Source organism: Vulpes vulpes, chromosome 2, assembly GCF_048418805.1.
Source record: "Vulpes vulpes isolate BD-2025 chromosome 2, VulVul3, whole genome shotgun sequence".
Classification (NCBI taxonomy): Eukaryota; Metazoa; Chordata; class Mammalia; order Carnivora; family Canidae; genus Vulpes; species Vulpes vulpes.
Window position 1 is genome coordinate 125,078,492 of NC_132781.1, and position 15,126 is coordinate 125,093,617.

General features: G+C 42.5%; 1 protein-coding gene across 13 annotated transcripts in view; it reads right to left on the reverse strand.

The window, feature by feature from the left end:
• The window catches only part of PPP2R2B (protein phosphatase 2 regulatory subunit Bbeta), a 443,029-nt gene that overhangs the window by 5,598 nt on the left and 422,305 nt on the right, over nucleotides 1-15,126 (reverse strand). For all 13 annotated transcript variants that reach the window (XM_072749915.1, XM_026018571.2, XM_072749912.1 and 10 more), the window contains one exon: nucleotides 7,611-7,780. In XM_072749915.1, the coding sequence (XP_072606016.1) occupies nucleotides 7,611-7,780 (170 nt within the window). The remainder of the gene's footprint in view (nucleotides 1-7,610; nucleotides 7,781-15,126) is intronic.

A 15,126-nucleotide genomic window follows, 5' to 3' on the forward strand; every position in this document is an offset into this window, starting at 1 on the left:
TCAAGGGGAAGAGAATAAATATTTATGCTTCGTGTGGCATTGGGCCTCTGTGGCAACCACTCAACTCAGCCCTTGAATGCAAAAGTAGCCTTGGGTCATACATAAACAAATGAGTGGGGTTGTGTTCCAACAGAACTTAACTGATTTACAAAAACAGGTGGGGAGCAGGATGAGCCTCTCGGTCCTGGTTCTGCCTACAACAGACCTTTCTTGCCTTTTCTTGGCTTTTCATGGACTTTTTCTGGGCTCTTTATAATAGAGGAAAAAGGGGGATGAGACTTCTGAAGGGTAGTATGCCAATGGGGAAGTTAATCCAGTGGGCAATGGAAGCCAAGTTTGTTGCTCTAGTATAGGCACACCCTAGAGACACTGTGGGTTCGAGACTGCAGCAATAATGTGAATATTGTAACAAAGTGAGTTAAGTGGACTTTTGGGTTTCCTAGGGCATGTAAAGATTATGTTTATTACACTATACCATATGAAGTGTGCAATAAATCACATTATCTAAAAAAACAATGTATATACTGTAATTTAAACAAAACCTTAATTGCTGAAAAAAATGCTAATCATCTGAGATTTCCAGAGAGTTGTCCTTTTTCTGGTAGTAGAAGGACATGCCTCAGTGTTCATGGCTGCTGACTGGCCATAGTAGTGGTTGGGAAAGGCTGGCATGGGTGTGGCAATTTCTTCAAATAAGACCGAGGATTCCTCTGTAGCATGCGATGCTGTTGGACAGCATTTTACCCACAGAACTTTCAAAATTGATGTCACTCCTGCTGCTTTATGAACTACGTTTATGTGATATTCTAAATCCTTAGTTGTCATTGCAACAATCTGCAGCATCTTCACCAGTGGATTCCAGCTCAAGACACCACTTCCTCTGCTCATCCGTAAGAAGCGAGTCCTCATTCTTTCAAGTTCGATCACATCTGTAAGGCTCCGCCTGCTATCTCCACCACATCTGCAGTGGTTTCCTTCACTAAAGTTTGGAACCCCTCAAAGTCATCCATAACGACTGGAATCAACGTCATACAAACTCCTGTGCCTATTGATAGTTTAACTCCATCCCATGAATCACCAATGTTCTTTTTTTTTTTTTTTTTTTTAATAAAGAGCATAAGATGACAGAGGAACATTAGAAGCAGTATCCCTGGTGAGCAGAGAGCCCAACTTGGGGCTTGATCCCAGGACCCCAGGATCATGATCTGAGTCAAAGGTAGATGCTCAACCAACTGAGCTATCCAGGTACCCCACCAATGTTCTTAATAGTATCTAGAACAGCGAATCCTTTCCAGAAGGTTTTGCCTACACCTGTCAGAAGAATCACTGTCTAGGGCAGCTATAGTCTTATGAAATGTAGTTTTTCAATAATAAGTCTTAGAAGTCAAAATGACTCCTTGATCCATGGGCTACAGACTGGATGTTGTTAATAGCAGGCACGAAAACAACATTAACCTCGTAATACATCTCCATCTGAGCTCCTGGGTGACCAGCTGCCTTGTCAGTGAGCAGTAGTACTTTGATTCTCTTTTTCTGAGCAGTAGGTCTCAGCAGTGGGCTTAAAATACTCAGTAAGCCATCTTTTAAACAGAGTGCAGTCATCCAGGCTTTGTTTTTCCATTTATAGAGCAAAAGCTGAGTAGATTTAGCATATTTCTTAAGGGCCCTGGGATTTTCAGAATGGTAAATGAGCTTTGGCTTCAACTTAGTCACCAGCTGTATTTGTTCCTAACAAGAGTCAGCCTGTCCTTTGACACTTTGGAGCCAGGCACTGACTTCCCCTCTCTAGCTATGAAACTCCTCGATGGCATCTTTTTCCAATAGAAGGCTATTTTTGTCTACATTGGAAATCTGTTGCTTGGTAGAGCCACCTTCACGAATTATCTTAGCTAGATCTTGGATAACCTGCTTCTCTTGAGCTTTAATGTTACAGAGATGGCTTCTTTCCTTGAGCCTCATAAGCCAACCTCTCCTAGCTTTCAGGTTTTCTTTGGCAGCCTCCTCACCTCTCTCAGCCTTGCTCTGGATTACACTTTGGCTAAAGGGGGTGTTGAGGCTGGTTTGATCTCCTCTCTGGACCACTCAAACTTTCTCCATATCATCAATAAGGCTGTTTCACTTTCTCATCGTTCATGTGTCCACTAAGGTAGCACTTTTAATTCCCTTCAGAAACTTTCCTTTATGTTCACAACTTGGCTGTTTGGCACAAGAGGCCTAGCTTTCAGCCTACTTTGCTTTTGACATGGCTTCCACACTATGCTTAAATCATGGCTAGTTTTTGATTGATTGATTGATTGATTCATGAGAGATCCAGAGAGAGAGAGGCAGAGACATAGGTAGAGGGAGGAGAAGCAGGCTCCATGCAGGGAGCCTGATGTGGGACTTGATCCGGGACTGCAGGATCACGCCTTGAGCCAAAGGCAGATGCTCAACTGCTGAGCCACCCAGGCATCCTTAACTTTTGATTTAAAGTGAGAAATGTGTAACTCTTTCTTTCACATGAAACTTGGAGGTCAGTGGAGGGTTATTGACTGGCCTCATTTCAATATTGTTTTGTCCAGGGAATATGGAGGCCAGAGGAGAAGGAGAGAGAGGGAGGCGGGAATGACCAGTTGGTGGAGAAGGCTGAACACACACAACATACATTGTTTAAGCTCACCATCTCATAGGGGCACCGTTCATCACACCCCAAAACAGTTAAAATAGTAATGTCAAAGATCACTCATCACAGATTGTCGTAACATATAATAAAGGCTTGAAAATGGTGAATGTGACAGAGACACGAAATGAGTCAATGCTGTTGAAAAAATGGTGTTGGTAGACTTGCTTGATGCAGGCTTGCCACCTACCTTCAACTTGTATCTTAAAAAGGCAGTAGCTAGGAAGTGCAATACAATGAGACACACCTGTACTCTAGCTCTCCTACTTTTTGAGGGAAAAATATAAGACAAATAGCTCCTTATTTTTAGCCTTCTCTCCCACTACTCATTCCTCTGATCTGGTATGGAGCACTTTTCAGGCAAGGCACAGATGTGAATGTTTGGAGATGGGAGAAATTAAGTTTTAAAAAAAACGGTTAAGCAGGTTTCCATTATGCAGAACTTCTCAGAATCCTACATGGGTTAAGGAATTGTAAAACTATAAGAAATGGATAGATGATTATTTCATTTCACTAGAGTCACTAAGATTTGTTTTTTGGCTCAGGCTTACAAACTTTTCTTGACATACAAACTTTCACCTTTGGCATTTTGTCTTACAGAAATATCATGGGTGAATAGTAAGTATCAAAACATGTGTGCTTTGGAAGTGTGGTTCCATTAGCAGGAACCACATTGCCAAGAACTCTAAACAAAATTCTTGAAAGACAGAAGTCGGGGGGGTGGGGAGGGGATCTAAAGGAAAATCCAGTCTGAACCAGTATTTTGTCTTGCCCAGCAGCTAAATTTCGGGATGCTCCTGTTGCCTTGATTTCATCATCTTTGACTATGAAGGTATGGTGTTTATGTCCTGTTGCTCAAACAAAAAACAAACCCTTAGGCAAACAAGATGGACTTATCTCCATCAGAGGAGAGGATAAGGTAAGAAACATTGATTAGAAACATCTAGAACACAGAGCAAGAGAAAACTTAAAACTCACCCAATTTGATGCTTTTTTCTTCATGTTCCAAATATTTGTTGTCCATGTTCCTATTGTGTATGGCCTTCTTGACACTAAATTGAGACTCCCAACATAGAGGTTCTCAAATCATGAACTCGTAGAAGCCTCATGTTGTAGTTAATGGGACTGCTCATGAGGCCCAGCAAGAGTGAAGTCTGTTGGTTGGTTCTTAGATTTCAGGGCTCAAAAAACTTATCTTATAAAGAGTCAGAGAGCAGATATTTTAAGCTTGTGGGCTCTATCATCTCTGTCACACCTATTCATCTCTGCCATTGTAGCATGAACTAACCATGGACCATGTACACATGATGGGGTATGGCTGTGTTTCAGTAAAACTTCTTTTACTAAAACAAATGGAGACTGGATTTGGCCCACCAGCCAGCCAGTTTACCAACCCCTGTTCTGTAGGAGAACTTGAAAAGAGCTAATGATACTTAAGTCTACAGTTTCTTATTCCTGGAAGGATGCCGGAGACCAGTTGATACAGGTATGAAAATACATGGCAGGAACATTACTTACTTCCCTCTTCAGGGAAGGCATTAGTAACTGGCATTGGAAATTACTTCCCATTGGGTCAGCCTTCAGAATCTTTTTCAATAGTGTTCTAGAAATTCAGAGTTTATTTACCATATTTTACACAGTATGTTACCATGTTGGTTATAGTTTATAAACATAACCAAATTACTTTGAAATATGCTATCTGAAGTTAGACTTCTGTAATATTTCATTTCAGTATGTGTACTGTGAGACCTATCTCAAAGACCTATCACTAGCTGAAGCTGTTTTGAGAATCATGCTCTTGGCTAGCTCACTGGGTTCTTAAACCCTTTCTCCAAAATGAAAGTAACTAATGGCTCCTGCCACTGTAGTGACTAAATTCAGTTTTCACTAATCCAGGTTCAATCAGAAGGCCACAAGTCTGTTCATACCACACACATACCACACACACTCAGGTTCTAGCAGTCATTGCCCCCTGTCATATGACATATTTGTGAAGCTGGAAGAGGACACTTGAGTTAGCTTAGGCCTGGGTTGAACATGAAGGTAAGAGTCTGGAGGCAGGTGCTGGGAAGTAGGGTCCTGGAGTTTGGCCGGATCTGGGGGACAGGAAGACCCCAAATATATACGGCATGCTATTTCAACCAACAGACTATCTCAGCTACATATGTCGTCTTGAATTCTGGCCCTAAAACCTCACAGCACCCTGCATTACTCACAGTTGGTCAAAGTCCTTGGGGTCCTCAATCTTCTCTCTGAATTTCTTCTGAAAGATTGGCTTGTCCTGTGGCCACTCAAGTGGTAGGTGCTCACATGTGTCAAAGTGGGGTAGTGGGCTCCTTGCTGCTCTAGACAATGATTCCTGTACTAAAGCCTTTGGCTCTTCTCTAGTCATGTCATCAACTAAACTCCCTGCTGTCTACCTTGTTAGTGTCAGCAATACTTCTGAGTCCCTCTGCCACATTCCTTGGAAGTAATTCTAGCTCTCAAATCCGCTGCCATTATTCTTCGTAATCATTACTCTGGTTTCTCCGTTACTCAGGCCTCATCATTTTCAGTGTGTTTTGTCTTTTGCTTCCTTGATCACATGATGAGACTAGCCATGACCCTAACTGTATCTGTTTAACAAGTACTACTCTATTGCTACCTCCTATCTTTTTAGTTCACTACCTTTACTATCTTTATTCCATCAGTTCTTCAAATCCATTTTTGTCTACTTTCCTTCACTCAATTAATTCCCTCCTCAACTACCTGAGGTTCAGTGACCTATCATTACACTCACACCTTAAGTATCTCTCTCCTATATTGTACTCAACTGGATCCCTGAGTAACCCTACCTCTCTCTTAGATGATTATTTTCTGCTTTTCTTTCTCATTCACCTAATGACCTTGCTTCTTATTTTGTGAGAAAACAGAAGCAACACGAAGAAATCATCTATGGTTCCCATCACAATGCATCCATAGCTATTTACTCTTCTCTCCTTTCACTGATGGATGAATTGTCCACCTTCCCATCTATGGCCAGTTTCGCAATGGACTCTATTCCCTCTTGCTTCCCTCAAGGAGTCAGCTGCTTGAATTGTTCTTTCTCTCCTGGCTTACTCCCCTCAGCATAAAATACACTGTGATAACTTCCTTATGCCTGTATCCCATTCCTGCTACAACCCATTTTGCTGTTACCCTTTAGACTAAAATTTCTTGGAAGAGTTACCTGTACTCATTACATTCACATCTTCTATTTACAGTCTATGTCAAAATCCACTCCAATTAGACCTTCATTAATACCATTCACCTACACCTATCTCCTCATTACTAAATCCAGTGGCCAATTTTCAGTCCTTTCCTACTTGATTCAGCTATTGGATTTTCAGCTATATAGCATTTAGTAGTTGGTGATTCCTCCTCCTTGAAATAGTTTCTTTACTTGGCTCTTAGAACATTCCTCTCACTTTTCCTCTTCCAACCTCCAAACACCGGGTTCGCAGGGCATAGTCCTGATTGCTTCTTTTCTCTAAGCTAAGGTATACCCAAACTCAAACTGAGCTGTCTACTTGCAATTTCTGGATGTTTACTTAGCTCTACATGTCTCTGACTAGATCTTGATTCCCTCATCTACATAAAATGGCACCATCATTTTCTTAATCACTCAGGATAAGAACCTTGGGATGATGATCCCTGGTGTTTCTTTTCCTCTTACATCAAATTTGTGGTCAAATCCTGTTGATTTTACCTTGGAAATATGTAAGGAATCTGGCCACTTCCATTGCTCACATCCTCATCTAAGCTACTATCAGCCCTTGCCAGGATATTGCAATAACTTGTTAACTGTTCTGTTTCCTCCCATCTCCCCCTAGAGTCTCTCCTCCCCAGAACCACCAGAATATTAGTCAGTGATGAAAATGTTCTGGAATTGGAGAGTGGTGAGGGTTCCACAACTTTGTAAATATACTAATGTAGACTTCCAGAGGGTGAATATTACAGTATGTGAATTATGTCTGAAGAAAAAATATAAAGTTAAATCCGTCGGTCCAGAATTTTCACACCTCTTTAACCCAAAATATATTTAAAAAGACCAGTTTATCCCTGCCTCTTGATCTTTGCTTCTATTGTGCTCTTACCTGAAATGAGCTGCTTCAAATCCTTTCTACCTCACAGTCTGGTCTTCCATTTTCTAAAAAAAGCCATTCTATTCTAAACACTGCCTGCCTTCTTCTTTGTTCCCTTTGTCCATAGACCTACCAATCATTTAGCCAAGGCTCAGGCCAGGAACCTGTACAGTCTTCTTGACTCCTCCCTCCACATTGAGTCAGCAAGTGTGCCTCCCCAACTCTCCTCTTACCTCTCCCTTTATCTGTATGCCACCATTCCAGCACCAATTGCCGTCATCTCCTCCTTTATTTACAGTGTCAAACCTTTTAATGGTTTTCCATTGCACTCAGCCCGAAGACAAAATAACCTAATCTTCATTACTAAGGCCTAGATTTCTAGACTCTTCTTTTTGCCTGTGTTCTATATTTAATATACAAAGAACTCCTTTCTGAACATACCACCTGTGAATATACTATCCTCTGGCTAGTTCCTGGCAATCAAGACTCAGCCTTTGGGTCTCTTCTCATCAGGCCCTCCTTGCCTGTGGTCCCATATACCCAGCACCATCTCTGGCATCACTGCCTACTCAATCCCCTGTTCATCATCGTGCTTCTCCACCAGTCAACTAGCTCTAAGAGAACATCTCTGTCTTCAATATTCATCTCACAGGTTAAATTGAATTCAAGCTCCTCCTTATGTACTCTTGTTTAATATCCTATGGAACTTATAGACTGTACCATCTTATTGAATATATGATATGATGACGTAGTGTCTCTTACTCTTGTGCATTGTAAGCCTTTGCAGGCTGATGTGGAGGCCCACAAAGGAAGTGCCTTATGTACCTACAGTGGGCGGTGGTCCATACCTGGTAAGTCTCAATGGGACGATTTTCCATGTTGAGATCCCAGACTTTAACGGTCAGATAGTCTCTGGTCATGATATACCTCCCACTGTGGCTGAACTTCACATCCGAAATTGAAGAGATAATTTCAGAGAAAAACGACCTGTTGCTTGGATCTTCGGGCTCTTCAAAAACTGTAGACCAGAAGCAAAACAAGACAAAATTAGCATGTCCTTACCCACTAACTCTACCATGTTTGGGCCAGCTACAAAGCCAACACTCTAACTTGGAGTAGAATGTGCAGAGTCTAATCTAAGTGACACAGAGAATCTGAAAGCAGAAACCTTTCTCATGGAAGGACTCACATGGGACCTGTACCATCCAGAGATATGGCACAGAGCCTTTCCAAGCTTTGGGTTGACATATCTGTTTCACAGTTCCACTGGCCTGTGTGTGACTGCACTTAGCAACACGTGGAGTCATCTGCGATGCTTAAAAAATGTGTTTACAGCTTTTTTTGAGATATAAAATTACATACCATAAAATCTGCTCATGTGAAATTTACAGTTCATTTTTTTAGTATAATTACATAACTATATAAAAGCATCACTAATTTCAAATTTTTTTCATCAACCAAACCCCCAAAGTCCATTCCCATTTGTAATAATTCCTCATTCCCTATTCCTGCAGCCCTAGGAACTGGCTAATCTGTTTTCTTATTCTATGAAATTGCTTAATCTGGAAATTTCCCATAAATGAGAAATTATATGAGATAGAGTTTTCCTGGGGCTGGCTGCTTTCTCTCAGTATACTGCTTCCTGTAGTGTATCAGCACTTCATTCCTTTTTATGGCTGAATAATAATCCTTTGTATGGATTGTACCACATTTGGTTTATCCATTTTTCAGTTGCTAAACACTTGGGTTTCTACTTTTTGACTATTATGAATAATGTTGCCATCAATATTCATGGACAATCTTGTGTGTGGACATTTATTTTTATAGCTCTTGGGTCATAGTTGTTAATAGTGGCACTTGACTGAACCTCAGTTATTTTGTATATATTGTGCCTTTGCTCTGACATCCAGGCACTATTACTTCTCAGTAGTTTCAGCTGATTTCCATTTAGAGGAATGAACGTAAGGCTCCTCAGTTGGGACAACAAATCCTATCAGATGCTGCTATAACATGCCTCTCTACCTTAACTTTGAACTTATAGAAGATAGCTTAGGTATATCTTGACCTTTCCCATTTCTATGCCTGATTGTTCTGTCTATATTGACTCAACTTCTGCTGGACTCACAGGCCTCATCTTTCACTACTATCTGGGCCTTAAATGATCTTTTCACACTTGGCCTGGCGCACTCACTTAACAGGACCTCGGGTACTCTCACAATATGATTTAACAATCCCTGCGTTTGTGTTATCTCAACTGTAATGTAAGCTTCTTGCACATGAATGTTTAATAAATATGATTAGAACCAGAGCTAGATCAATGAATGAATGAATGAATTTGCCATCTGGGTGCTCAGCATGTATGATGGAGAGGTATATGCATTTGCCCATACTTATTTTTAATCTAGACCAATGGTAATTGAGTATGGTTCCACTTAACAAGTGTTTGCATCACAATTCTGAACACCGGGATGTATTATTTAATACATCTTCCAGAACTTTCTCTTTCCTGCCTGCTCAACACAGTCACAGAGTCCGTATCAAATTCTATGTAGAAAATCTAAGGCTATAATGAATTCCCTTTCAAACCTTGCTGAATTAAACTCGGAGCCGAACCAAAATACTAATTGTCACCTAACCATTTAAGAGAACAACAAATAACCCTCATCAATCAGAATTGAACTTGAGAATTAGACTCACTGAAACAGAAAAGCCTCTTGGACTTTAATCAGGCATTCATGAAGGCCCCTGGACTCTGACTAGTGTCCTCATAATTGAGAACTAGATTTTCACATTAGTTTCTCTCCAAGGGACTCTCGTTAGGACTGGGAACTTCCAAACTCCAGACAAGCCCCATGCAAACATCTCAATAGCTAAGTGGGAGCCCTGAGGCTTAGCAACTTCCCACCTGATGCACCTGCAGTGAATGGGAAGGGATCAGCACACTGCCCTCTGGAGTCCATCAATTTCTACCTCTGGCACTTACCAGCTGTTCACATTCTATTTACTTCTCTGAGATTCAGTTTTCCCAGCTGCAGAAGGGGGATGTTCCATATTGCTTGGAACATATGATTGGCACATTGTAGGTTCTCAATAAATGTCAGGAGCTGTTTTTATCCTCATTAGCATACACTGCCTCTGTATAGGCCAATCGTATTTTATTCCAGACTGAGACTTGGGGACTGAGGAGTACAGAACTTGTGGGCTATTTCAATGACGTAAAGAATGTTTACAAGGTTATACCTAGCAGCCTGTTCTCTGTATGCATGGCATATTGGGATGTTAGCGTAGCAACCCCGTAAAGCCCGAAAAGGACAGCCCCAGAAGATGTAGCGGAAATGAAAGAAGGCAATTCTTTCATCAGCCTACCACTAATTACCATGTACGACACAGAAGGCAGGTTATAGACAATGGATTGGCCAGCACAGCACTTGGCAGATTTTTCCATGACTATATTTACTGAAGTCTTAATATCAATGCCATGACTTCTTTTCATTCGTTCAGCAGCAACATTTCACATATTGGTAATTACCGTTTACAGGAAGCTTACTATGTTCCAGGCCCTGGGCTTTTCATCTATTTAGTCCTTACACTAATCTCACATAAGAACAGTGATTCCTTATTTCAGATGTGAAGTATTAAGGCACAGAGAGGTTTTGTAACCTGAGGACCGCAGCTCAACTGAGGTAGAGGCATTTTGTACTCCGATCCATCTGGCTTCAAAGTCCTTGTTCTTAATCATGATGTGATTCTGCCCTGCATCATGTGCACATGTACACATCTGCATAGCTGTGAAAAAGGTAACCAGAGTAGAATCTAGAGAGAATCACAGAATCTCAAAGCTGGAAGGTTTTTTCCTCCCTGGTTATCACACTATTTTTTATTATGTATTAATTAGATGATAGTCAGCGGGGGGGCTCTTAATGATGACTGCTCCTACCCTATCCTTTTTGTACGGCCAGAGTCCTCAAAAGAATCAACTCCTTTCAAACACTTAAGGAGCACAGTTTCTACAGTAAGGGGTCATGAGTTCAAGCATTACACCATCAACAGCCAGCATAGTTGGGGACCTCAGAACTTTGTATGACTTGAGACCCTCATATCACAATAAGCCCATACACTCAGGCCATCTCTCACTCCTGGGCTCTAATCACTATGGCCTATCAGCAGAGAGCCAACCTTTCCTCCCACTGGCCCTCACCTCCAGTTTATATGCATTGGCTTTTAATATATTTTGTGTCTCCTAATATGCAAGCTCTATGAGGGGAGGGGTTTTTGTCTGTTTTACCTGGATGTATTCCCTGAAACATAGGCATGCTCAGTAAATATTAGATGAATGAATATTGACAAGCCATTTTAATTTCTACAGGAAAATAATACTTATTAGTTCAACAGGTCCCTAGCTAAGCAGTGCTCTATACACCTCGGATTTGTTCCAATTCCTTGAAAAGTATGAAGATAAATACATTCAATAGGAAGTCATCTGTAATTTAACGTTTTCAGTAATTCAGCCTGTACAATCCTTTATCAGCTATTTAAGTGTCTTTTACATGCATTCATACACATGCAAGAGCACTTAGTACATGACCTAGAACACTCAAAGTATTATTATTATTATTTTTTGGATGCACACATGCCAGGTCCTGTACTATTGATGAAGGACACAAGGAGCAAGATAGATCCAGTCCTACTCTCCTGGAACTCATGGGCCAAAGGAAATGATAAATGTTAACCAATCACACAAACTTAGTTACAGGTGTGAATAAGTGATATTTTTTACTGTATTATCAGAGGCAAGGGAAGGTACTGGGGAACCAGCTAGGGGAATATAAGTGGAACATCGCTGTGTGTTCCACGTAATTTACTAAACTTATGGTACAAAAGGTTCGAGTACCTGGGTATTTCTCTTGGAGCCCCTTGGCTTAGCATTAAAAATCCTGTTGACCTACATGGTTGCCAAAGAGGCTCTAGAATATAAAGCACTCAGGAAGAGAAAAGAAGAGACTTTGGACAGAGAGAAGACAAGCTCTGTTCCCCTTGTGAGCAAAGATTCTGGATGAATGAGAATCCAAAGAGCCCAGATCGAGGCCCTGGGAATGTGTTAGATTTGCCAACAGGGAGTGTGTGTCTCAGAGACAACATCAAAAGCAGTAATGATACCTATCATTTCTTTGCACACATCATCCCATTTACGCTCAAACCTATCAGAATGATACTCTCAGTGTCCTGAGTTAGAGAGGAGATGGACCAAGTGAGGCTGAGTAGCTTGCTCAGGATCACACAGTAAGTGAGTAGCAGAGGGGGACTTTCAAAGGACTATCCATCTGCCTCCCTGTTACACTGTCTCCACAACCAGGCCTTCCCTTGCTCTGTCAGTATCATTTCTCTGCTCATACAACTGAATCAAAGTGGGCTCCCTCATGTTTTAGAGGTACCTGTGAGTTCCCACTTCTGTACTTCTGTTCCTCCTTACCTATTCATGTACCCATCAGAAGATACTGGAAAGACAGTCAGTCAGCCTGAGAATTGCCGATGCTGGGTTGGAATCCAGGCCGGACACAAAATAGCTGCTCCTATTAACACCTATTATTGTTGAACAATTACACTGTGCACTTTACATATATTAACTTGCTCAACATTCACAGGTATTATTTCCCTTTTGGACAAATCAGTCTAGTTCATCAACCCAGGCATGGGTTCTCCTGCTCATAGGCAGGAGGCAGAGCACGGATTCTAACTTGGTCTGTTTCCAGCCTATGCTTTTAATCTCTTATCTGCCTCTCATTTCAATGGCTGAACCACCATTGGCACTCTGGACCCGTCCTCTTGTCTATCATATGAAGGAGGTAGGATTGTCTACCAGGTGACTTCCCCCTCTGGGATCATAAGACCCATGGATTCCAGAGGTCTTATCTTTTAGTTTTCTTCTACCAATGCCCAGTACTCTAGGTTAGCCTTCCCAAGGTGACTTCAGCAGAATACTCATGAATATAGAGGCTGAGGTCAAAAAGAGCTGGGGAAACTCCTACTCAGTTTTGGGGGTGGACACTGAAATTAGGTACAGAGGTACCTAAGGTACAGAGAAGTCCGGCAGGAAGAAAAGGCTTATTATTCTTTAGGAATCCACGTTTTTCAACTTTTGCACTACTGAATTTTGGGACACATAATATTTTGCTGTTGGGACGCTGTGGGATGTGTACCAACATCCCTGGCCTGTGTCCACTGAGTCCCCAAACCCCAGATGAGACAGTCAAAAATGGCCTCAGAAACTGCCAACTGTGTCCCCTGTGGGGCATGACTTGCCCCTGGTTGACAACCAACTGCATTTGTCCTGCCTTCACATCTTATTGGATCACACTTTCTCCCTTCCCTCTATTTACTGTCTCTTTTTTTGGACAAAGCACTCTCAGCCCACGCTCTCCCTCAGAACACCAGGGGTTACAATACTATAGGCAAAAAGCAACCAACACTTCTTTTAAGTTCTACAGGCTCTGTTAGGTGCCCTGTGCAGGAAGAGGTCTGCGTTATAACACACGCACACATGAACATGTCTGCATGGAACTCGAGTATTATCCTTCATGGTGCTTGACACAGCGCTGTTCGCCTGAGAGAACTCAGATGACAGGGTAACTGAAGATTTATCAGAATCCTGGGAAGGAGGTGAGGCAACAAGACAGGAAGAGTTAAGAAGAAAACTGCTGACTCCGGAGAAATCTAGAGCTAAACCCACCCACATTACAACTGGGACAGAAGCTGGTAGGAAGCACAGCATGCTGCGTGTGGTGTAGGCTCTGGGGCCAGGAGAAGAGAGGATGGAGGGAATCCAGAGCTCATATAGGCTGTTTCTGTATGTGGCTCCATTCATCGGACCTCACATTAGACACTGCCCTGGAACTCATGTCCACGGTTGGTGGCTAAGAGGACAAGTGGTTCCAGGTTCAGCGCGTGGGCTGAAACGAGCTCTGTGGCTTCTAGGTTATGAAGCCTTGGACAAGTGGCTTGCCTCCTTCCAAGCTTCATTTTCCTCGGAGGGTAGGTGAGATAGATTTTTCATGTTGAGCCCTTGGCATAGTGCTCATACCCAGAATAACAGAGAAGAGTGTGCTGCCTTAGGGAAGCTTGGCGCGAGAGGAGCCCAAGAGCCTCATGTGTTTTTCCACCAGGGTCAGACAGTAAGAGCTACAAGTTGTGAAATGGATTTCTAGGTCTTTGAACTGGGCTGGAACACGGACACAGCTTGTCTCTGGACTATCACTTGGAATACCCCTTTCTCCGTACAAGGGGTTGTGATTCGGTGCCGAAGGATGTCACCACTGCCCTGCCTTGGATGACTCAGGCAGAGGAGAGGGAGAATAAAGGAAAGAAGGCAGCCGGATGTGATGGTTGCGTTCATGATGCAAAAGGCACAGACTCAGAATCACGCACGGGTTTGAAATTGCTCACTTCTGCTGACATTTCTTCTGTGGAGAAGGACAGCTGGCACGCTCTTCTGTTTGGAGACACGGCTGACAATCTCCCCATAATGGGGGCACGACTACAGAGTGAGGCAGATGGCAATTTTCCTTCAGAGATATGCAGGCCATGGTTTTGCCCCTGGAGAGAAAAGGCTCCACAATTGAGATGTAGCCAGTAATTTTTACCACACAAGAAGCCATGTCCAGTAATTCTGCCCAATGAGAGACCCGGCCAATAATTTTCCCAGGGAGGGTAAGAACTCCCATGAACGGGTAATGCTGGCTTTTCTCCAGCTGAGGACAGTGAGAGAAGGCTAGGATCTAATTAGCGGCTACTATACTACCGTGGGCCTAGTGACACAGTCCCCAGACACGTCCGCCTAAAGGCAACGGAGATCATATGCAGACTCAGAGGCTTCTGCGTTGGGAAAGAGCGATGCCCAGTGACTCACCCTTAGCGATTCACTTTTCATACAATCCTTGATTAACTCTACAAATAACTGTTCAACAGTGAACACCACAGCAACACAATGCACAGCAGCACGGAGAGTAAGCGATACATCTAGAAGGGGTGACATCGGTCCCTGACTTGTATAACTTTTTGAAATAGGTCAGCCTATCCGATACTTCACAAATAGATCTTTTATTAAACAGTCATTCAAAGTTAAGAAATAGTAAGTGAAAAACTTGTTTTTCTTCAGAGAGGAAAAAAAATGGATTGAAACTCAGAAGGAGGAGAAATGATGATGCTCTCTTGCCCAACCCGACTCTGGGAGGCTGCTCTCATGCTCCTGGGCCCAGTGGCATCTCCGTCTCCCTGTAGGTCCCCGAGGAGCCTGCTCCCTCTCAGCAGCTGCTGCTCCACAGCTGGCCCAGAAAGCAAGCCAGCGTGGGCTATGATAGGTTTGGGGAG